General features: G+C 43.0%; 2 protein-coding genes across 4 annotated transcripts in view; one reads left to right on the top strand and one right to left on the bottom strand.

Moving 5' to 3' along the window:
• The window catches only part of LOC106571025 (protein-tyrosine kinase 2-beta), a 68,669-nt gene extending 48,618 nt beyond the window's left edge, over positions 1-20,051 (top strand). For all 3 annotated transcript variants that reach the window (XM_014143653.3, XM_045695528.2, XM_045695529.2), the window contains exons 17-29: positions 253-353; positions 2,720-2,835; positions 3,337-3,437; positions 4,304-4,393; positions 4,687-4,891; positions 8,792-8,900; positions 9,050-9,232; positions 11,717-11,866; positions 13,510-13,545; positions 17,825-17,849; positions 18,366-18,598; positions 18,716-18,796; positions 19,145-20,051. In XM_014143653.3, coding sequence (XP_013999128.2) covers positions 253-353; positions 2,720-2,835; positions 3,337-3,437; positions 4,304-4,393; positions 4,687-4,891; positions 8,792-8,900; positions 9,050-9,232; positions 11,717-11,866; positions 13,510-13,545; positions 17,825-17,849; positions 18,366-18,598; positions 18,716-18,796; positions 19,145-19,366 — 1,652 coding nt within the window. In that variant the 3' untranslated portion in view covers positions 19,367-20,051. The remainder of the gene's footprint in view (positions 1-252; positions 354-2,719; positions 2,836-3,336; positions 3,438-4,303; positions 4,394-4,686; positions 4,892-8,791; positions 8,901-9,049; positions 9,233-11,716; positions 11,867-13,509; positions 13,546-17,824; positions 17,850-18,365; positions 18,599-18,715; positions 18,797-19,144) is intronic.
• Positions 20,052-21,647: 1,596 nt separating this feature from the next.
• The window catches only part of LOC106571024 (neuronal acetylcholine receptor subunit alpha-2), a 55,281-nt gene continuing 52,200 nt past the window's right edge, over positions 21,648-24,728 (bottom strand). Inside the window, exons 8-9 of the mRNA XM_045695527.2 lie at positions 23,887-24,299; positions 21,648-23,479 (exon numbers count right to left, since the gene is read on the bottom strand). Coding sequence (XP_045551483.1) covers positions 23,354-23,479; positions 23,887-24,299 — 539 coding nt within the window. The 3' untranslated portion in view covers positions 21,648-23,353. The remainder of the gene's footprint in view (positions 23,480-23,886; positions 24,300-24,728) is intronic.

Raw genomic sequence — 24,728 nt, 5'->3', positions numbered from 1 at the left:
AATGTCAGCTGGTCTTTTCAAACAGCTCGTACACTAAAAGGGCGTTATCACAATTTCACAGTATTATTTCAACCATCTAGTGTGAATATATACAGTATATGAAATAGGAAAATAATTTTTTCTATGGGATTGGGACTTTAATAAGTAAGTATGTCTAACTGTCGTAAGTAGCTTTCATATGAAAATTGAAGGAAAAGTTTTTAATTTTTAATTTAATTTAATGTTTTATTTTTAATTTCTTCCGTTCTCCAGTGATCATGAAGAACCTGAACCACCCCCATATCGTCAGTCTGATCGGTGTCATAGAGGAAAACCCTGTCTGGATCGTGATGGAGCTCTACCAGTATGGAGAGGTGAGAGGTCCCGACAGCCATGTTACATGTTATTTAAGCCAGGACGATGTCATAAAGGGAGAGTTTACTGTAAACTTTACTTACAAGTTCATTTTCTTGTTATTGTCAGACCTGGGATTCAAACTAGCAACCCTTCAATTGCTGACCTCTAACGTCTAGGCCAGCCATACTCAACAGGCGGCTCGTGTTCTGGATGCGCACCCAGAACAGGGGTCAATACGGAAGACTTAATAATTACAAAAATTACAAAAATGAGGAACTCTTGAGAGTTGTAATAATAGTATGGTGTAATTTTGAAATTCGGTAGTGCATGGGCAGTTTTCCTCTTGTTATGTCATTCACTGACAGACCTTTAAAGAGCTGTTTATAACCTGTTTATAACCTGTTTGTAACCTGTCAGAAATGTCCAGTTGTTAAACTAGCAGGCTAACCAGCTACCTACATATTGTAGTTACAGTGGGGGGAAAAAGTATTTGATCCCCTGCTGATTTTGTACGTCTGCCCACTTACAAAGAAATGATCAGTCTATAATTTTAATGGTAGGTTTATTTGAACAGTGAGAGACAGAATAACAACAAAAAAATCCTGAAAAACGCATGTCAAAAATTTTATAAAATGATTTGCATTTTAATGAGGGAAATAAGTATTTGACCCCTCTGCAAAACATGACTTAGTACTTGGTGGCAAAACCCATGTTGGCAATCACAGAGGTCAGACGTTTCTTGTAGTTGGCCACCAGGTTTGCACACATCTCAGGAGGGATTTTGTCCCACTCCTCTTTGCAGATCTTCTCCAAGTCATTAAGGTTTCGAGGCTGACGTTTGGCAACTTGAACCTTCAGCTCCCTCCACAGATTTTCTATGGGATTAAGGTCTGGAGACTGGCTAGGCCACTCCAGGACCTTAATGTGCTTCTTCTTGAGCAACTCCTTTGTTGCCTTGGCCGTGTGTGTTTGGGTCATTGTCATGCTGGAATACCCGTCCACGACCCATTTTCAATGCCCTGGCTGAGGGAAGGAGGTTCTCATGCAAGATTTGACGGTACATGGCCCCGTCCATCGTCCCTTTGATGCGGTGAAGTTGTCCTGTCTCCTTAGCAGAAAAACACCCCCAAACCACCTCCATGTTTGACGGTGGAGATGTTGTTCTTGGGGTCATAGGCAGCATTCCTCCTCCTCCAAACACGGCGAGTTGAGTTGATGCCAAAGAGCTCCATTTTGGTCTCATCTGACCTCAACACTTTCACCAGTTGTCCTCTGAGTCATTCAGATGTTCATTGGCAAACTTCAGACGGGCATGTATATGTATTCTTGAGCAGGGGGACCTTGCGGGCGCTGCAGGATTTCAGTCCTTTACGGCATAGTGTGTTACCAATTGTTTTCTTGGTGGCTATGGTCCCAGCTGCCTTGAGATCATTGACAAGATCCTCCCGTGTAGTTCTGGGCTGATTCCTCACCGTTCTCATGATCATTGCAACTCACCGAGGTGAGATCTTGCATGGAGCCCCAGGCCAAGGGATATTGACAGTTCTTTTGTGTTTCTTCCATTTGTGAATAACCGCACCAAATGTTGCCACTTTCTCACCAAGCTGCTTGGCGATGGTCTTGTAGCCCATTCCAGCCTTGTGTAGGTCTACAATCTTGTCCCTGACATCCTTGGAGAGCTCTTTGGTCTTGGCCATGGTGGAGAGTTTGGAATCTGATTGATTGATTGCTTCTGTGGACAGGTGTCTTTTTTACAGGTAACAAGCTGCGGTTAGGAGCACTCCCTTTAAGAGTGTGCTCCTAATCTCAGCTCGTTACCTGTATAAAAGACACCTGGGAGCCAGAAATCTTTCTGATTCAGAGGGGGTCAAATATTTATTTCCCTCATTAAAATGCAAATCAATTTCTAACATTTTTGACATGCATTTTTCTGGATATTTATGTTGTTATTCTGTCTCTCACTGTTCAAATAAACCTACCATTAAAATTGTAGACGGATCCTTTCTTTCTCAGTGGGCAAACGTACAAAATCAGCAGGGGACCAAATACTTTTTCCCCCCACTGTATCATGGCCAATTTAAGTGAGCAGGAGCCTCGACCCCCCCCAGGAGGACCCTCCTGATTTTGTTGAGTCACTCAGGTATCATATAAACACACATAAAGTCATGGCAACATTTTCTCTCCTCCAACAAGAAGGGTTTGAACAGTTTTGGGGTCGCAAGGTAGGGATTTGTTACTACGCCGATAAATGACAGTATCCATGCCGACCTTTGCCAGCTAGGACATTTGTGTGACCGGTCCTTCTCAAATAGTTGTTGGGTTCTTCCTCTCTAGGCTACTTGCCGTCTGCCATCCCATAATTATGTTCCTTTCTGTTTTTCAGCTTAAGAACTACCTGACAGAGAACAAGAACAAGCTCACCAACATAACGTTAGTTCTCTTCAGCCTGCAGATCTGCAAAGCTCTAGTCTACCTAGAGGGAATCAACATGGTGCACAGGTCGGTCTACCTAGACTAGAGGGAATCAACATGGTGTACAGATAGGACAGCCATCTTGACACCCGTATCCCATGTTGGCCATCATATTCCTCTTCAGAAAACACAACTCTCCATCACACTCCTAGATATGTAATACATTGACATCTTTGCAGTGAAATAGCCTCCCCCTAACCCGTTTATTGTGTCCAAAACAGAGACGTAGCAGGAACAACAAAAACCCTGTCTTCTTATTGGACGACTTCAACTAACCCGTTTATTGTGTCCAAAACAGAGACATAGCAGGAACAACAAAAACCCTGTCTTCTTATTGGACGACTTCAACTAACCCGTTTATTGTGTCCAAAACAGAGACGTAGCAGGAACAACAAAAACCCTGTGTTGTTATTGGACGACTTCAACTAACCCGTTTATTGTGTCCAAAACAGAGACGTAGCAGGAACAACAAAAACCCTGTCTTCTTATTGGACAACTTCAACTAACCCGTTTATTGTATCCCAACAGAGACATAGCGGTGAGGAATGTGCTGGTGGCCACAGCAGACTGCGTTAAGCTGGGAGACTTTGGCCTGTCTAGATACATTGAGGATGAAGAGTATTACAAAGGTATGGGGTGGTCAGTGGTCTGTGTGCTCCATAGAGATACACACCTGTTCTGTGAAGCTGTCCCATCATGGGCTCATGGGCAGCGCCACCTCCATTTTGAAGTAGTCAATTTCTTCTTCTACTATTTCGATGAGTTGGACGGAATCATATGATCCTTCCTTAACCACACACAGGACATCCCACCCAGTTGACTATTTCAAAATGGTGGAAGCGCTCAATGGAAATGTCCCTGCAAAAACAGGTTTCATCCAGATCGAATCAAATCAAACAAAATCAAATTTTATTGGTCACATGCATGAGTTTAGCAGATTTTATTGCGAGTGTAGCAAAATGCTTGTGTTTCCAGCTCCAACAATGCAGTAATTTCCAACAAGTAATATCTAACAATTTCCCCAAAATACACACAATACACACAAATCTAAAGTAAAGGAATGTAATTAAGAATATATAAATATATGGACAACAATGTCAGAGATGCAGTTAACCTCTGCTCCAGACTGTCCTGTGTTTTTATTTTTTATTACCTTTATTTAACTAGGCAAGTCAGTTAAGAACAAATTCTTATTTTCAATGACGGCTTAGGAACAGTGGGTTAACTGCCTTGTTCAGGGGCAGAACGAAAGATTTTGTACAGAGATTCAAAGTTGCAACCTTTCGGTGACTAGTCCAACGCTCTAACCACTAGGCTACCTGCCTCTAACCGCTAGGCTACCTGCCGCCCCGCACGCTCTGTATATCAGAGTGGTTGGGGAAAAAGCAGAAGACATGTTTCCATCTTACATTGAGTAATAACATCTTAAATAGTGTCCCCACATTTACTAAATATATACAAAAACGACTGGCATCTTTCTGAATCGTTTCCACAGCCTCTGTGACTCGATTACCTATCAAATGGATGGCTCCAGAATCCATAAACTTCAGGCGATTCACCACGGCTAGCGATGTTTGGATGTTCGGTAAGTCTGTCTTCCTTTTTTAGGGGGGGTCATTTCTGTGCATCTCTCGCTCTCTTGCTCTCTCTCTCTTTCTCTCTCTTGCTCTCTCTCTCTCTCTCTCTCTCTCTCTCTTGCTCTCTCTCTCTCTCTCTCTCTCTCTCTTCCTCTTGCTCTCTCTCTCACTCTCTCGCTTCCTCTTGCTCTCTCTTGCTCTCTCTCCTCTCTCTCTCTCTCTCTCTCTCTCTCTCTCTCTCTCTCTCTCCATAGTGGTATGTATCTATGTATAACTCTCTCCCTCCCCCCTCCCTCCCTAGCGGTGTGTATTTGGGAGATCCTGAGCCAGGGGCAGCAGCCTTTCTTCTGGTTGGAGAACCGTGATGTCATTAACCAGCTGGAGCAGGGCATCAGACTACCCAAACCTGACAACTGCCCTCCTGCCCTCTACTCCCTCATGACCCGCTGCTGGGCCTACGACCCCCGCGACAGACCCTCCTTCACCGAGCTGGTCGTCAAGATCAGGTACTCTAATCTACCTACAACTGTCCGATAAAGTATTTTGAAAAGTCTTCAGTTTTTTGTTATTCTTACTTCACCTGAGAAAGTGGTCAAGATAAGATCCTACCCTGACCTGGATACTTGAATGGACAATACTCACATGACCTTTTCATAGATCTAAGAGCCTCTTTTTGGTCAACATCAAGTACTGATGTGGGCTGGACAATCTGGATTAAATACGATATAACTTTGTCCCCAGGCTCGATTCGCTGGCACATAGAGCCTGGTAACAGTGTGCCACAAAGAGAGGACTTGAAAAGGGTTGTGGTTTAGATCCCTGCATAGAGACAAATCTTAAGTCTGATTCCTATCCATGGCCGCGACGTTCAGGCTGTACACTACCCAGGCCTAATTGCTTCTACCCGAAATTAGAAATAACTCCCTCCGTTAGTAAATCTAATTAGCTGCTCCTCTTTGTCTGTCTCACGTTCACTGTGCTTTGCTCGCTCTGCATGCAGTCTGCTCATGGTGGCTCTGAGTCTGAGTATCCATAGCAACGGCTCCGCTCCGGCAGCTCAATGAAGAGACATGAGAGAGCTGTTAGCTACTTTTCATGACTCTAAGCTCCAACAAAACTCAAGGAACATTATTATTTTCTCTGAAATAATCTCTCCTGTTTTATATTTGATGAGGTTGAAGCACTTCTGATACCATGTTTTAATCTTAGTCAGATGTCACTGTACTGCACAGCAGCGGGACAATGAGATTCTTACTGTAGCCTACATACTGTATGACTCATTCCTTAGTTAATAAGGGAGAGCAGACCATGTCCAGACTAATTCCTTAGTTAATTGAGAGCAGACCATGTCCAGACTAATTCTTTAGTTAAGGGAGAGCAGACCATGTCCAGACTAATTCTTTAGTTAAGGGAGAGCAGACCATGTCCAGACTAATTCCTTAGTCAAGGGAGAGCAGACCATGTCCAGACTAATTCCTTAGTCAAGGGAGAGCAGACCATGTCCAGACTATTCCCTTAGTTAAGGGAGAGCAGACCAGACTTTCTCGGCGACCTCAAGTACTCATTAACTCTTGTCTTTCATGTTTTTTCGGGTTGCATCATTCATGGACAGAAACTTCTGAGACACATTATTAATGAAGAACACTCAGACATTCACTTGTAAGCCAAATTTTACCTCAGGATCCATCTCAGATAGTCCCGGTTGTTGCGTATAGCGTTCAGCCAATCAGGTCGCAGCAGGGCGCAACATCAGGAAGTAGCGTTAGCCACTCTAGCATGGTGGTGGAAAATAGTGTTTCATAAAGAAAGTATGCATATTTTCTCAGTTCTTTCCCCCGTCTCGCAATTAAATCGAGTTAAGGAGGAAATCAATATCTTTGCAGCCTGAATGGAGAATGTTTTAGGTACGAACCGATCCACGGGGGATACGAGTGTATAGCCAGCTGCATACAATGCATTCGGATAGGAAGATGAAACCATAAATACCTAAATGTATACCAACATCCAGCCGTCCTTTGGGTTAAAATAGATTCAAGAGAAAACTATTTTCCTTCATAATTTCATTAACGTGTAATCAACTTTCTCCGTGGTTCTTAGATTGATCAAGTTAAGTCTTCAATAACTTTAGATCGATCATATTACGTCGTCAACAACTTTACATTGATCATATTATGTCTACAACATTTTATTTATTTAACATTTATTTAACCAGGAAAAGCCCATTGAGACCCAGAGTCTCTTTTTCAATGGAGACCTGTCCAAGAAGGCAGCAAAAATCTATACATTACAGAGTTAAAACATACAACAATACAATACAACATGATCCAGCCTAAAAAAAAGCATTTACACTTCTCTGTAACAGAGTCTCCCATCAATATTTTAAATTCATTCAGTGGCACTAACATATCTAGACGAAGCATGGATTGAAGACTATTCCATGCCTCTGGTGCACAAGAAGAGAAGGCAGTCTTGCCTAATACTGTAAATGTCCTGGGGACTTTAAGTAGCTACCTCCTAGCAGATTATCCAATCCATTCAACAAAAACCATGTACCCATCAATAGAAATCCAGTTATTTGACACAGATTTCTTTAGCCAAGTTTCTGATAAAATCATTATGTTTGTCGTTTTGGCCCATATTATAATCATGTCTACTTTTGGAAATGGACTTCTGACAACATGCAAGAGGCCAAAATCTTCTCTGTTTTTAAAATCATAGGGAGTCAGTAGAGATTGCATGGTATCTACCGGCCCAGGGTTTGGTCGCACATTACCAGAGATCAACAATAAAAGCATAACAATATATATCTCAGTTGTCCAATGCATGAGGACTGGGCGAAGCCAGCACCATTGTCAATAAAACGTCTTTCGGCACAGAAAAAGAGTCATTCAATAGTTTGAGATTTTTGATTGATCAAATGACCTCTTTAATAAGTTTAAATCCATCAAATTACCTCTTTATTTAACTTTAGATTGACCAAATTTGTCATCAAGATCAGGTACTCTAGCCTGAGCATGTAGTTAATGTTGAGTTGTTGACATGGCTCAGCAAGTTGTAGTTAATGTTGAGTTAACAGGGCTCAGCATGTTGTAGTTAATGTTGAGTTGTTAACATGGCTCAGCATGTTGTAGTTAATGTTGAGTTAACAGGGTTCAGCATGTTGTAGTTAATGTTGAGTTGTTAACATGGCTCAGCATGTTGTAGTTAATGTTGAGTTAACAGGGCTCAGCATGTTGTAGTTAATGTTGAGTTGTTAACAGGGCTCAGCATGTTGTAGTTAATGTTGAGTTGTTAACAGGGCTCAGCATGTTGTAGTTAATGTTGAGTTAACAGGGTTCAGCATGTTGTAGTTAATGTTGAGTTGTTAACATGGCTCAGCATGTTGTAGTTAATGTTGAGTTAACAGGGCTCAGCATGTTGTAGTTAATGTTGAGTTGTTAACAGGGCTTAGCATGTTGTAGTTAATGTTGAGTTGTTAACAGGGCTCAGCATGTTGTAGTTAATGTTGAGTTGTTAACAGGGCTCAGCATGTTGTAGTTAATGTTGAGTTAACAGGGCTCAGCATGTTGTAGTTAATGTTGAGTTGTTAACAGGGCTCAGCATGTTTTAGTTAATGTTGAGTTAACAGGGTTCAGCATGTTGTAGTTAATGTTGAGTTGTTAACATGGCTCAGCATGTTGTAGTTAATGTTGAGTTGTTAACAGGGCTCAGCATGTTGTAGTTAATGTTGAGTTGTTAACATGGCTCAGCATGTTGTAGTTAATGTTGAGTTAACAGGGTTCAGCATGTTGTAGTTAATGTTGAGTTGTTAACAGGGCTCAGCATGTAGTAGTTAATGTTGAGTTGGTAACAGGGCTCAGCATGTTGTAGTTAATGTTGAGTTGTTAACATGGCTCAGCATGTTGTAGTTAATGTTGAGTTGTTAACAGGGCTCAGCATGTTGTGGTTAATATTGAGTTGTTAACAGGGCTCAGCATGTTGTAGTTAATGTTGAGTTGTTAACAGGGCTCAGCATGTTGTAGTTAATGTTGAGTTGTTAACAGCGCTCAACGTGAGGAGAGTTTGTGTTTCTAGTCCTTGAGATGTCCCTGGACACACGGACATCAAAAGGAATACTGCAATCCCCCTGTTAGGTGTTTGGACACCGTATGGTAAACAAACTATACCTTGACTGCTCCTCAAGGCAAAGTAAAGCGACAATCTAGCTGCCAGTCAGACAACTCGCAGTGCTGTTGCTGCTTCTAATATTACAGCAGACGTGTCAGATCATTTCAATGTCAAGCCTGATGTAACGCTGGCATCTGACTGGAATGGGATCCAGGGTCTCATTGTTGCAAGCTATTTGTCTCTTGTCTTCTAAGTGCCTAGCATGCCACCTACTAAACTGTCTGTGTGTTCTGTAACAGTGACGTCCATCGGATGGAGAAGGAGCAGGAGGTAGAAAGAGAGAGAGACAGACAACGCTCCACCAAGTTCTTTGACACCAAGATCAACTTCAACGAACCTCCACCTAAGGTAGTATCGTACAGTATCTTCTTGATGACCCCCCCCCCCCCCCCCACACACACACACCTTCTGCATCAATGCCTTTCTGTCATAGCGTTGTTAGCATTTGCATATACGTTACTAACCGCTCGTCACCAGTTCTGCCCCTGTGTCTCCAGCCCTGCAGGATGAAACCTGGGGGTCGTTTTGGAAACGGTATCGGTCTGCACATTCAGCTGAATGAGGCCCTTTGTGCCAGCTCTCCAGACCTGGCCAGTCCCTGTGATTACACCACTCCTGTCGACTCCATGAGCAACAGCTTGGTGGTGCCCATGATATCTCCACGACGACGCAGCATGGGGGTGAGAATAGTTATCTAGCGCTATTCTACTTACTTCTAGACTCTAGTTCTCTAGTTCTAGTCTACCTCCTTTTAGACTCTAGTTCTCTAGTTCTACTCTCCTTCCTTTTAGACTCTAGTTCTCTAGTTCTAGTCTCCTTCCTTCTAGACTCTAGTTCTCTAGTTCTAGTCTACTTCCTTTTAGACTCTAGTTCTCTAGTTCTACTCTCCTTCCTTTTAGACTCTAGTTCTCTAGTTCTAGTCTCCTTCCTTTTAGACTCTAGTTCTCTGGTTCTAGTCTACTTCCTTCTAGACTCTAGGTCTCTAGTTCTACTCTACTTCCTTCTAGACTCTAGTTCTCTAGTTCTAGTCTCCTTCCTTCTAGACTAGGTATCTAGTTCCAGTCTATTTCCTTCCTTCTAGACTCTAGTTATCTAGTTCTAGTCTATTTCCTTCCTTCTAGACTCTAGTTATCAAGTCTCCTTCCTTCTAGACTCTAGTTATCTAGTTCTAGTCTATTTCCTTCCTTCTAGACTCTAGTTATCAAGTCTCCTTCCTTCTAGACTCTAGTTATCTAGTTCTAGTCTATTTCCTTCCTTCTAGACTCTAGTTATCTAGTTCTAGTCTATTTCCTTCCTTCTAGACTCTAGTTATCTAGTTCTAGTCTATTTCCTTCCTTCTAGACTCTAGTTATCTAGTTCTAGTCTATTTCCTTCCTTCTAGACTCTAGTTATCAAGTCTCCTTCCTTTTAGACTCTAGTTCTCTAGTTCTAGTCTCCTTCCTTCTAGACTCTAGTTCTCTAGTTCTAGTCTCCTTCCTTCTAGACTCTAGTTCTCTAGTTCTAGTCTCCTTCCTTCTAGACTCTAGTTCTCTAGTTCTAGTCTCCTTCCTTCTAGAGTCTAGTTTTCTAGTTTCCTTCCTTCAAGACTCTAGTTCTCTAGTTCTAGTCTACTTCCTTTTAGACTAGTTATCTAGTTAGTTATTATCACGGCACAAGGCGAGACCCAAATGCAGACACAGGAGGCAGATGGTGGAAGTCTTACAATATTTATTAATCCAAAGGGATAGGCAAGAGAATGGTCGTGGACAGGCAAAAAGGTCAAAACCAGATCAGTCCAGTCTAGAAGGTCAGTCCAGACTCTGTACCTTCTAGAACCAGTCTAGAAGGTACAGAGTGGCAGACAGGCTCGTGGTCAAGGCAAGCAGGCGAGTACAGAGTCCAGAAACAGGCAAGGGTCAAAACCGGGAGGACTAGAAAAAGGAGAATGCAAAAAGCAGCAACACTGGTTGACTTGGAAACATACAAGACAAACTGGCACAGAGAGACAGGAAACACAGGGATAAATACACTGGGGAAAATAAGCAACACCTGGAGGGGGTGGAGACAATCACAAGGACAGGTGAAACAGATCAGGGCGTGACAGTTATAGTCTCCTTCCTTCTCGACTAGTTATCTAGTTATAGTTTCCTTCCTTTTAGACTACAAAATACCAGCCATCAGATACAGCCATCAACATAGAACAAACATGCACACAAACATGGGGGAAACCAGAGGGTTAAATAATGAACATGTAATGGGGGAATTGAAACCAGGTGTGTAAAAACCAAAGACAAAACAAATGGAAAATGAAAAGTGGATCGGTGATGGCTAGAAGGCCTGTGACGTCGACCGCCGAGCACCGCTCGAACAAGGAGAGGGACCGACTCCGGCGGAAGTCGTGACATCTAGACTAGTTATCTAGTTTCCTTCTTTTTAGACTAGTTATCTAGTTCTAGTTTCCTTCTTTTTAGACTAGTTATCTAGTTCTAGTCTACTTCCTTTTAGACTAGTTATCTTCTAGTTCTAGTCTACTTCCTTTTAGACTAGTTATCTAGTTCTAGTCTGCTTCCTTTTAGACTAGTTATCTAGTTCTAGTTTCCTTCTTTTTAGACTAGTACTAGTTATCTAGTTCTAGTTTCCTTCTTTTTAGACTAGTTATCTAGTTATAGTTTTCTTATTTTTAGACTAGTTGTCTAGTTCTAGTTTCCTTTTAGACTAGCTATCTAGTTCTAGTTTCCTTTTAGACTAGTTATCTAGTTCTAGTCTACTTCCTTTTAGACTAGTTATCTAGTTCTAGTCTCCTTTTTTTTAGACTAGTTATCTAGTTCTAGTCTCCTTTTTTTAGACTAGTTATCTAGTTCTAGTCTACTTCCTTTTAGACTAGTTGTCTATTTCTAGTTTCCTTCTTTTTAGATTAGTTATCTAGTTCTAGTTTCCTTTTAGACTAGTTATCTAGTTCCAATTTCCTTTTAGACTAGTCATCTAGTTTTAGTCTACTTCCTGTTAGACTAGTTATCTAGTTGTAGTCTTGAGGACTGTCCCAGTCATATGTCCTTGCCCTTTAAAGCCTTGTATTATTGCTATAAGCCCAAGTATTACTTGCTCTGTACCATGTGTGTGTGTGTCTGTGTGCTTGCATGCTTTTGTGTGTGTCTGTGTGTGTGTGCATGTCTCCCTTCCACCAGGAGGGAGAGTTGATGGTGGAGCCGTCCAGTAAGGAAGACGCCCAGCGGTTGTGGCAGATGGAGAGACAGCGTATGCAGGAGACGATGAGACATCAGAAACAACAGATGATGGAGGACAACAAGTGGCTGACCAAGGAGGAGAGACTCCTGGTGGGGAATATACCTCCGACCTTTAAACCCCTAGACCTAGTCCACCTTAACCAGCCCCATTTACAACCTAACGACCGGCCCCCTATCCACACTATCAACCATCTCCTGGTCTTTCCTAACAACCATTCTGATGTCCATCCTAACGACCAACCCTTAGTACGCCCTGACAACCATCCCATCGTCCATCCTGCCAACCATCCCCTAGTCCTAACAACAGTCCCGGAGTCCTAACAACCATCCTGCAGCCCTAACAACAAATCCATAGTCCTAATAACTGTCCCATAGTCCTAATAACTGTCCCATAGTCCTAACAACCGTGCCGTAGTCCTAACAACCGTCCCGCAGTCCTAACAACCATCCCGCAGTCCTAACAACCATCCCGTAGTCCTAACAACCATCCCGTAGTCCTAACAACCATCCCGTAGTCCTAACAACCATCCCGTAGTCCTAACAACCATCCTGTATTCCACCCTAACAACCATCCTATATTCCACCCTAACAACCATCGTGTAGTCCTAACAACCATCCCGTAGTCCATCCTAACAACCATCGTGTAGTCCTAACAACCATCCCGTAGTCCATCCTAACAACCATCCGGTAGTCCTAACAACCATCCCGTAGTCCTAACAACCATCCCGTAGTCCATCCTAACAACCGTCCGGTAGTCCTAACAACCATCCCGTAGTCCATCCTAACAACCATCCCGTAGTCCATCCTAACAACCATCCGGTAGTCTTAACAACCATCCGGTAGTCTTAACAACCATCCGGTAGTCTTAACAACCATCCGGTAGTCTTAACAACCATCCGGTAGTCTTAACAACCATCCGGTAGTCTTAACAACCATCCCGTAGTCTTAACAACCATCCCGTAGTCTTAACAACCATCCCGTAGTCCATCCTAACAACCGTCCGGTAGTCCTAACAACCATCCCATAGTCCTAACAACCACCCCCTAGTCCATCCTAACAACCGTCCGGTAGTCCTAACAACCATCCCGTAGTCCATCCTAACAACCGTCCCGTAGTCCTAACAACCACCCCCTAGTCCATCCTAACAATGATCCGGTAGTCTTAACAACCATCCGGTAGTCCATCCTAACAACCATCCCGTAGTCCATCCTAACAACCATCCCGTAGTCCATCCTAACAACCATCCCGTAGTCCATCCTAACAACCATCCGGTAGTCCATCCTAACAACCATCCCGTAGTCCATCCTAACAACCATCCCATAGTCCATCCTAACAACCATCCCGTAGTCCATCCTAACAACCATCCCGTAGTCCATCCTAACAACCATCCCGTAGTCCATCCTAACAACCATCCCGTAGACCATCCTAACAACCAACCCGTAGTCCATCCTAACAACCATCCCGTAGTCCATCCTAACAACCATCCCGTAGTCCATCCTAACAACCATCCCGTAGTCCTAACAACCATCCGGTAGTCCTAACAACCAACCCCTAGTCCATCCTAACAACCATCCGGTAGTCCTAACAACCATCCCGTATTCCTAGTAACAATCCCTATAACTCTCAGTGTTCTGTAAGTTGACGGTCCATGTGGGGCCCATGGGGTCCGTGCCAAATGTGGGTCGGTGTTGATATTGTGTCAAATGAATCTGAACCTATATGTTTCTTTACAGGGCCCCATGGTACAGGAGGGCACCACCAACCCACTGGTACGTGCAACATATGTTACGCTTTATTATAAGACGTTATAATAACGGCTAATAGATGCTTATAACAAGTTATAAAGCATTATATCTGCAAGATTTAAGTATAGCGTTACTGTATGTTAGCATTTTCTATTGTTTTAGTTGCGGTTCAATCCATTTACATGAGGTCACAATTAATTTTTTACGAATTCATAATTTACTTTACTGCAATGTGAAATTACAGTATGTTTAAGCTGTAGTATAGCTGTATAGAGTGGTATGATTATCAACAAAAATCTAATCAAATGTTGTTTGTCACATGCTTCGTAAACAACAGGTGTGGACTGTCAGTGAAATGCTTACTTACGGGTCCTTCCCAACAATGCAAAGACAAAGATAAAGATAAAAAATTACAGATTAGAAAGAAATAGTGACACGAGGAATTAAATAAAACACAGTGAATAACGAATCACAAGTAGAAAAAAAACATGGCTATTTTTTTTTATTTAACTAGGAAAGTCAGATAAGAACAAATTCTTATTTTCAATGAGGGCCTAGGAACAGTGAGTTAACTGCCTTTTCAGAGGCAGAACTACAGATTTTTACCTTGTCAGCTCAGGGATTCAATCTAGCAACCTTTTGGTTACTAGTCCTACGCTTTAACCACTAGGCTACCTGCCGCGCTATAACAGGGAGTACCAGGGAGTTCCAGTACTGAGTCAATGTGCAGGGGTATGAGGTAATTGAGGTAGATACACTGCCTTCTAAAAATATTCAGACCTCTTGACTTTTTCTACATTTTGTTACATTACAGCCTTATTCTAAAATTGATTAAATAAAACAAATTCTCATCAATCTACACAAAATACCCCATAATGACAAAGCAAAAACAGATTTTGGCAAATGGATTACAAATAAAAAACAGAAATATTACATTTACATAAGTATTCAGACCCTTTGCTCAGTACTTTGTTGAAGTACCTTTGGCAGCGATTACAGCATTGAGTCTTCTTGGGTATGACGCTACAAGCTTGGCAGACCTGTATTTGGGGAGTTTCTCCCATTCTTCTTTGCAGATCCTCTCAAGCTCTGTCAGGTTGGATGGGGAGCGTTGCTGCAAAGCTATTTTCAGGTCTGTCCAGAGATGTTGGATCGGGCTCAAATTCGAGCTCTGGCTGGGCCACTCAAAGACGTTCAGAAACTTGTCCCGAAGCCACTCCTGCGTTATCTTGGCTGTGTGCTTAAGGTCGTTGTCCTGTTGGGAGGTGAACCTTCGCCCCCCCAACCTTGGCCCCTTCGACCTCATGGCTTGATTTTTGCTCTGACATGTACTGTCAACTGTGGGACCTTATTTAGACAGGTGTGTGCCTTTCCAAATCATGTCCAATCAATTGAATTTACCACAGGTGGACACCAATCAAGTTGTAGAAACATCTCAAGGAGGATCAATGGAAACAGGATGCACTGGAGCTCAATTTCGAGTCTCATGACAAAGGGTCTGAATACTTATGTAAATAAAATATTTCTGAAACTCATTTTCGCTTTTTCATTATGGGGTATTTTGTATAAATTGATGAGGAAAACATTTATTTAATCAATTTTAGAATAAACCTGTAAAGTAACAAAATCTGGAAAAGGTCTGAATACTTTCTGAATGCACTGTAATCAACTGTTGGTATTTTTTCTATAAACAATGACTTGACTTAACTTTATTAGGGTAATAGCAAAATAAATACACTTTTGTGAATTATTGATGTGGTGTGGCTATTATTAGACTTAGCTACTACAGCTCAATGAAGGCGGTGCTCCAACTTATTCCAACAGTTGAACTTGAGGTGAGGAAGAATTTAGGTCTACCAGAGTTACTCCTTCAACCTAACAATATAATGCTTATCTCTATAAAACATATTCTGATCGAAGATTAACAAATTAGCCTCCTTCTAATTTGGTCTCGGTATAGCAGTAGTACCCAGTATGACAAGGAAAAATAAATGTATGTCGGTGTCGAGAACATGGCGCCTGCATATTTTGGGGCGGCAAATAGCCTAGTGGTTAGAGCATTGGACTAGTAACTGAAAAGTTGGTGGATTGAATCCCCGAGCTGACAAGGTAAACATCTGTTGTTCTGCCGCTGAACAAGGCAGTTAACCCACTGTTCCCCGGTAGGCTGTCATTGTAAATAAGAATTTGTTCTTGCCTAGTTAAATAAAGGTTCAATGTCTTTGTCACGGTTTCTCTAGGGCTAGGCCTAAGCTTCTCTTACTTTATATTTATTTAATATTAATAGCATACAGTGGATGCCTAGGTCTACCGGCCTATATTCATGCAATGCCTTGATGCATTTGTGCTTAAATCTCAGACAGCTGAACCGTGAGGTGAATCATTTGGCCAATATCGCTTGTTTATTGATGGAGCTGCAGCACCCAGTCAGAGGTTTCTTTCTCTTCCCTTTGACTCTCGAAGCTGAACGGGTCTCTCAGAACGGGCCTCTCAGATCAGAACGGGTCTCTCAGAACGGGTCTCTCAGAACGGGTCTCTAAGATCAGAACGGGTCTCTCAGATCTGAACGGGTCTCTCAGAACGGGTCTCTCAGAACGGGTCTCTCAGAACAGAACGGGTCTCTCAGATCAGAACGGGTCTCTCAGAACGGGTTTCTCAGATCAGAACGGGTCTCTCAGAATGGTCCTCTCAGATCAGAACGGGTCTCTCAGATCTGAACCAGCATGGGTCTGTTTGGGTCTGTTTTTCCACAGGCCTTTTCTTAATGGGTCTGACCTCGAAATGAGCATTGAAGACATTTAACTCATCTGGTAGGCCTGTGTTGCTGGGCAGCTCGCGGCTGGATTTCCCTTTGTAATCCGTGATAGTTTCCAAGCCCTGACACATCCACTGAGCATCAGAGGCGACGTAATAAGATTTGATCTTAGTCCTGTATTGACCCTTTGCCTGTTTGATGGCGCATCGGAGGTGGTAGCAGAATTTCTTATAATCGTCCGGCTCCTTGAAAGTGGCAACTCTAGCCTTTAGCTCAGTGTGGATGTTGCCTGTAATCCATGGCTTCTGGTTGGGGTATGTACATACGGTCACTGTCGGGACGACGTCGTCGATGCACTTATTGATAAAGCCAGTGACTGATGTGGTGTACTCCTCAATGCCATCGGATGAATCCCGGAACATATTCCAGTCTTTGCTAGCAAAACAGTCCTGTAGCTTAGTACCGCTTCATCATACCACTTGTGTATTCAGCATGTCACTGATACTTCCTGTTTTGAGTTTTTGCTTGTAAGCAGGAAGTAGGAGGATAGGGCCATGATCTGATATGTCAAAGGGATGGCAAGGGAGGGCCTTGTATGTGTTTCTGTGTGTGGAGTAAAAGTGATCTACAGTTTTGTCACCTCTAGTTGCACAGGTGACACGCTGTTTTCCCTGCATTAACACCCCTGGCCATGAGAAACACCGCCTCTGGATGTGAATTTTCCTGTTTGCTTCTGGCCCTATACACCTCATTGAGTGCTGTTTTAGTGCCAGCATCGGTTCGTGGTGGTAAATAGACAGCTACAACATTATAGATGAAAACTCTCTTGGTAAATACTCTGGTCTGCAGTTTATCATCAGGTATTCTAATACAGGCGAGCAAAAACTTGAGACTTCCTTTTAACATTAGAGATCACACACCAGCTGTGTTAACAAAGAACACACCGCTCTTTCCCCTCATCTTACCCGAGTCTGCCGTCCAGTCTTGACTATGCATAGAAAAACCAACGAGATGTATAATTTCCATGTCCTCTTTCAGCCACGACTCATAGAAATACATAGAGTATTACAGTTTTTCAGGTTGATAGGATAGTCTCGATAGGCGCTCATCCAGTTTTTTCTCCACTGACTGAACATTCGCCAATAGAACAGAGGGCAATGGCGGTCTATTTGCTCGCCGACGTAGTCTCGTCAGAATGCTGCCTTTTCTGACTCTCTTTGCAACAGCTTCCTCTTTCAAGTCCCGGGGATTAGGGCCTGGTCCTGAGTAAGCAAAACGTCCAGAGCTCCTGACTGGTCGATGTAGACATTTTAATCTAAATTGAGTTTACTGATTGCTGTTCCGATGTCCAGAAGCTATTTTTGGTCATAGGAAATGATGGCAGAGACATTATGCCAAAAAAAAGTTATGATCAGCATAAAAAACACACGAAATAGCAGAATTGGCCAGGAGTCCGTCAGACGGCTACTATCCATTGCAGTGCCATCTTTCTTTATCAGGTTAATATAGTATATTGTCATATAATATTATTTTTCTCTCTGTCTGCAGTTACCAGAACCAGAGACTGGACACGGTGAGTGGTAAACCTTAAGAATACCCTAGAAATAGAATATCTGGTGGTATCAAATGTAAGTCTAAAAGACACAGCTTTAAGCTTCTCTCCTTCTCTCATCCCCTCGCCTTTAATTCTTGCTCACTCATCCCCTCCCCTTTAATTCTTGCTCTCTCATCCCCTCCCCTTTAATTCTTGTTCTCTCATCCCCTCTCCCCTTTTATTCCTGTTCTCTCATCCCCCCTCCCCTTTTATTCCTGTTCTCTCATCCCCCCTCCCCTTTTATTCCTGTTCTCTCATCCCCTCTCCCCTTTTATTCCTGTTCTCTCATCCCCTCTCCCCTTTTATTCCTGTTCTCTCATCCCCTCTCCCCTTTTATTCCTGTTCTCTCATCCCCTCTCCCCTTTTATTCTTGCTCTCTCATCCCCTCTCCCCTTTTATTCTTGCTCGCTCATAAGCTCACATTTTATTAATGTTCTCTCATCCTCTCCCCATTCATTCTTGTTCTCTCATCCTACTCTCCACTCTGAAAACCAGCCCCGCCAGACAAGCCCCTGCATCTCACCGGCCCGAAAGCCCAGGCCGCCCCTACGGCCCAGGCCGCCCCTACGGCCCAGGTCGCCCCTACAGCCCAGGCCCGACCCACTGCAGAGCTAGACCGTTCAGATGATAAGGTGTACCAGGCGGTCATGGAGCTGGTCCAGGTGGTGGTGCAGCTGAAGAACGATGTGAACACACTACAGCCTGAGGAGTACATCACCGCCATCAAGGTAAGACACGGAGCTGCTGACTTCCAACACTGTATAATAGTAATAATGCAGTAGCTATACGGATACAGGTGCATTATAAGGTTAAAGGTCAACTGTCTTCTCTCTCTCTCTCTCCAGTCTGTAGGGCTGACCTTAAGGAGTCTGATACGCAGTGTGGATGATATTCTACCCACCCTCCATAAGTCCATTAGGACAGAGGTAAGAGTGATTATATATCACATTATTAAGCAGAAAACAGACCAGCGTCCAGACTGTTGTATAATATCTATCTCCCTATCTCATCCACTCTTCTCTCCTCTCCTCCCCTCCTCTCACATCTGTCCCCGTGGTCAATTTTAACAACGACATTGCAGAGTTGATTAACTATTCCCTGTCTCCTCTTCCCCACTCCCTCTCTCCCTTCTCCCCTCTCCCCTCTCCTCCCCCTGGTCAGATTGAGGGAACCCAGAAGCTGTTGAACAACGACATGTCAGAGTTGACTAACTATTCCCTGTCTCCTCTTCCCAACTCCCTCTCTCCCTTCTCCCCTCTCCTCCCCCTGGTCAGATCGAGGGAACCCAGAAGCTGTTGAACAACGACATGTCAGAGTTGATCAGTAAGATGCGTCTGGCCCAGCAGAACGCCATCACCTCTCTGAAGGAAGAGTGTAAGAAACAGATGCTGACTGCAGCACACAACCTGGCCATGGATGGGAAGAACCTTCTGGATGCTGTGGACCAGGCCAGGGTCAGGGCCAACCTTGCCAAGCCCAAACCGGAGACCCCATAGTGGGGTAAATACCCACAGGACACCCACTTTTTTTTTTTTTTTTTTAACTGGAGGACGGGTCAGAGCCAAGTATGTTGCGACTGAATGGATGGACTTGGGAGTGACTTGGCAGTACAGTGGTCAAGGTTTCCTTTTAAGTTGAATTAAGTGTGTCAGAATTAAAACGATCAGAAAAAATGACTTTCCCTTTTTGTAATTGGTGTTGTGATTTCTGTATCATCTCGTGTCTTGAATTGTATCGGTTATTTTAAATAGTCTCTCTATCTGTTTAGGTATCCAGGTTAATTTACTTCTAGGTTATTTTCACATGTTTTGGGTAATACTGGCCAGATCAATAGATTTATTAATTTGCATACGTGTTGTTTCATGGTCTGTGTAATATTTGTTTCTAGACTAAGAGTCTGACCAAATAGATAAACTACCCATTACCTTTCCGTTTTTACATCAGGTTTGTAGTATATTAAATTCAACTTACAGTATTTTTTTTTATAAGTAAAAGTATGTTTTCTGTGCTATGATAGAGAATTTAGGAAAGTTATGAAAATGCCCTTTTTGAAAATATTTGACTATACTGCACCCTTCAATGTTTCCCCATATCTTTTATTCAGCTGTATCGTCATGGGTATGAATAGAGATAATGGGAACGATTTCTAATAAACATGTCAGACACTGTGACAAAACAAGACCTTGGGACTATACATTTTTAGTCAAAAAGGAATTAGTTACATATAATTAATAATGGTTATCCTCTCTTCGGTAGGGGGCAGTATTTTCACCTCTGGATGAAAAGCGTGCCCAAAGTAAACGGCCTGTTACTCAGGCCCAGAAGCTAGGATATGCATATAATTGGTAGATCTGGATAGGAAATACTCTAAAGATTCCAAAACTGTTAACATAATGTCTGTACGTATAACAGAACTGATATGGCAGGCGAAAACCTGAGAAAAACCCATCCAGGAAGTGGAATTATTTTCATGTGGCTGTTTTTCAACTCGGTGCCTATAGAGAATCCAATGGGTTAGGAATCAGATTGCAGTTCCTATGGCTTCCACTAGATGTCAACAGTCTTTAGACATGGTTTCAGGCTTTTATTTTGAAAAATGACGAGTAAACAGCCATTTTGGTCAGAGGACAGAGGAGCTTTGCAGACCTGATCTGGCGCGCTCACGTTTGTTATTTTTCCTTTCTATTGAAAACGGTATTGTCCAGTTGAAATATTATTGATTATAAAGACAATAAGCAACCTGAGGATTAATTATAAACATCGTTTGACATATTTCGACGAACTTTACCGGTACTTTTAGTACGTATTCGTCTGCCTGCTGTGACCGCCTTGGAGCCATTGGATTGCTGAACAAAACGCGGCAACAAAACAGTGTTTTTGGGACATAAAGAGGGACTTTATCGAACAAAACGAACATTTACTGTGTAACTGGGTGTCTTGTGAGTGCAACCAGATGAAGATCAAAGGTAAGTGATTAATTTTATCGCTATTTTCTGACTTTTGTGACTCTCTGACTTTTGTGACTTTCTGACTTTTGTGACCTGGCTGGAAAATGCTTGTATGCTTTTACGTGCTGGGCGCTGTCCTCAGAAAATCGCATGGTTTGCTTTCTCCGTAAAGCCTTTTTGAAATCTGACACAGCGGTTGGATTAACAAGAAGTTAATCTTTAAGCCGATGTATAACACTTGTATGTTTTTTATGAATTTTTATAATGAGTATTTCTGTTTTTGAATTTGGCTCTCTGCAATGTCACGCTAGCGTCCCACATACCCTAGAGAGGATTTATTCCTATATCTGTGAAATTATACTTTTTTTTAAAGTTAATGTTAAGTGGAAAAAAAATGGAAAAACTTGAAAATTATATCTGCATAAAGCCATTTGAACTTAGCGCAATCTTCAATCCAATCACAAGCATGAACAAATACAGATGGACCAATCAGAACAAGTCTTTACCATCTCCCTCCTAAGTATGGTCTAGGCTAGTCTAGCCAGCAATAATGCAACGCAAGAAAATAAAAACAACGGCGACACTGTCAGAAATCTTAAAGTAAGTAAACGTTGATGTGACAGAGTTGTTAAGTGACGACAATAATTACTCTGATGATCGTAATACATTTCTTCATGTATTTGATGATGGTGTTCTGACTCTATTTTATGTAAATAGTGCATTCATCTATCATTTATGTATTCAAATAGCTACAGTCTTCTTTAAAACTGAACATGTCTAATTAAGATGTGTATTTGATTGAACCTCATGGCTGAACACAGATTGACATTTCAGAGCCATAAACTACTATCTATCTATACTCTGTACTTGGGCTACCTTTAAGGTGACGACCTTACTGGGTTATGAAAGAAGAATTCACATCAAAACAGTTCTGAGATCAAGGATGTGAAAACTTTAATGCTCGATAGAACATTATAGTCCCAACGTTACAAAAATTATAATTTTGTGTCGTAATTGTGGTTATTAACAAACATTTTTTTGTGTTTTTTTGTTCAGGATGTTCCCATTCTCTTACATTAGGCCAATGTATAGACTTCAATCAGTACTCTTGGTGCAAACATTAAATCAGTTAACTAAAAACATGCGTTTCTGTCTATACAGTATTTATTACCACAGCAGCTTGTGTTTGATATTGTTATGGCAGCAACAGCATCAGCGATCTGGAACAGCTCAGTCAATATAAATATGTTCTGCTCTGCTTTGCAATGCAAACTGATTCAGTGTTCATATTATCAATTTTTTTATTTTTCCAGTAGTAGAGCATGCAACTTATTTGTCCTTTGAGGTAAAAAGCAGACAGTCACCTTATTGGATAGCATTTACCCACAAGTCATTGCTTCTCCAATATGAAGCAGTACATTGGTAGTGCCAGTCATTCATCTAGTTAATTCCTCAGTTCTGTTTATTCCAGTTTTTTTCCCCCTGTGGAACAGAAAGCTTCCACTAGAGAGCGCTTTTGCACTGTTACCGTGCCCGACGGTCCTCTGCCTGCTTGAACATGATGTTCCGTAACAGTTCATCTCTTCCTAAACCATCATTTTCTGCAATAAAAAAACCTATTGGTTCAAGTTACTGCACACCATTGTCGTAGTGCTAGTTCCACTGTGCCAGCCTGCTCCGGGGGCAGAAGGTAGAGGTTAAGTCTGCAGGTCCTAGGTGATGCCAGCCAGTCTTGTGCCAGGAATGGTAGATCTCAGGCCCAGACCCCAGGTCCTAAATCATGCTGGCCAGGCATGGTAGATCTCAGGCCCAGACCCCAGGTCCTAAATCATGCCGGCCAGGCATGGTAGATCTCAGGCCCAGACCCCAGGTCCTAAATCATGCCGGCCAGGCATGGTAGATCTCAGGCCCAGACCCCAGGTCCTAAATCATGCCGGCCAGGCGGGTAGGAAGGAAGAGTCCAGGTCCTAAATCATGCTGGCCAGCCGGGTAGGAAGGAAGAGTCCAGGTCCTAAATCATGCTGGCCAGCCGGGTAGGAAGGAAGAGTCCAGGTCCTATATCATGCTGGCCAGCCAGCCAGGGAGGGAGGAAGAGTACAGGTCCTATATCATGCTGGCCAGCCAGCCAGGTCGGGAGGAAGAGTACAGGTCCTATATCATGCTGGCCAGCCAGCCAGGGAGGGAGGAAGAGTACAGGTCCTATATCATGCTGGCCAGCCAGCCAGGGAGGGAGGAAGAGTACAGGTCCTATATCATGCTGGCCAGCCAGCCAGGGAGGGAGGAAGAGTACAGGTCCTATATCATGCTGGCCAGCCAGCCAGCCAGGGAGGGAGGAAGAGTACAGGTCCTATATCATGCTGGCCAGCCAGCCAGGGAGGGAGGAAGAGTACAGGTCCTATATCATGCTGGCCAGCCAGCCAGGTAGGAAGGAAGAGTACAGGTCCTATATCATGCTGGCCAGCCAGCCAGGGAGGGAGGAAGAGTACAGGTCCTATATCATGCCAGCCAGCCAGGTAGGGAGGAAGAGTACAGGTCCTATATCATGCCAGCCAGCCAGGGAGGGAGGAAGAGTCCAATGGTTCCTAGGAGACATACAATGATAAACATCCACAGGAAGATACGGTCGATCACCATGGCAACGTACTTCCAATCTTCCTTCACCTTGATGGAGAGTGAGATGAGAGAGAGAGACATGAATGAATGGTAACAATTTTAGTTGGATTTAGTGCAATGATCATGATGGTTTAAGTTGAACAATCTTTGTAATTCAATGTTCTACAAAAAAATAGCAGCTATGTGCAATATTAGAGCTACAAATACTACCCTGTTCATCTGTGTAACCTTATGCCTGTCATAACCAATATACCGGTGTACCGGCACTACCAAATGGTTTTCAGGAACACAGTGCATTTCTGGGTAAACTGTATAGTCATTGTAGATACTTGGCATTTCAGAAATGGAAAGATCCTTTTACTGGAATACAAAGGATCTGTATGCCATAACCACTCACACTAAAGTCTGTTGCAAGTTATGTTACACCATAACCACACTACATCATAAATACTCACACTAAAGTCAGCATCCTCTGCCCTCAGGTGGTCTGCGATATAGTGCAGTCCCTCCAGAGCACGTATCATGCTGGGAGACAAAGGGAACTCTATCCCTCTAGAGTCTGACACCAAGTTAGCCGGTCGCTGGGTCAGGTTAACCCTTCTATGCACCCCTCCTCCTCCTCCTCCTTCAACCCCTCCATCCAGGCGGTTATGGGGCTGCCCTGCCCCCGGGTGTGGATGGTTCTGCTGGGGTGGAGGGGTGGAGCCCGGAGGTCTGGGTGACGGAGGACGGAAGGAGAAGTAGGACGTCAGCTCCCCCAGCTCAAGGTCCTCATAACAGGGGCTCCGTCTTTGGAGGTCCTCCGTTGTCCCTCCTCCGTCCCGGAGCCAGCTGGCTGAGGTGCTGAGGAAAGGAGGAGGGCCTAGGCCTGGGAGAAAGAAGGAAATTAATTTGAGAAATTTGAAATACATATAGGGCTGGTTTCCAGGACACAGATTGTCTAGGCTTGGACTTAAAAGACATGTTCACTGAGAGTGGTTGTTAGTGGAAGACTGGGATGAATCTGTGTCCGGGAAGGGGCCCCAAAGAGTTGTCTCTTCTATGGGAGTATATACAACATACAGTGGGGAGAACAAGTATTTGATACACTGCCGATTTTGCAGGTTTTCCTACTTACAAAGCATGTAGAGGTCAGTCATTTTTATCATAGGTACACTTCAACTGTGAGAGAAATCACGTTGTATGATTTTTAAGTAATTAATTTGCATTTTATTGCATGGCATAAGTATTTGATCACCTACCAACCAGTAAGAATTCCGGCTCTCACAGACCTGTTAGTTTTTCTTTAAGAAGCACT

The sequence above is a fragment of the Salmo salar genome, chromosome 15, assembly GCF_965601325.2.
Source record: "Salmo salar chromosome 15, fSalSal1, whole genome shotgun sequence".
NCBI lineage: Eukaryota > Metazoa > Chordata > Actinopteri > Salmoniformes > Salmonidae > Salmo > Salmo salar.
This window is presented reverse-complemented; position numbering and strand designations above follow the sequence as displayed.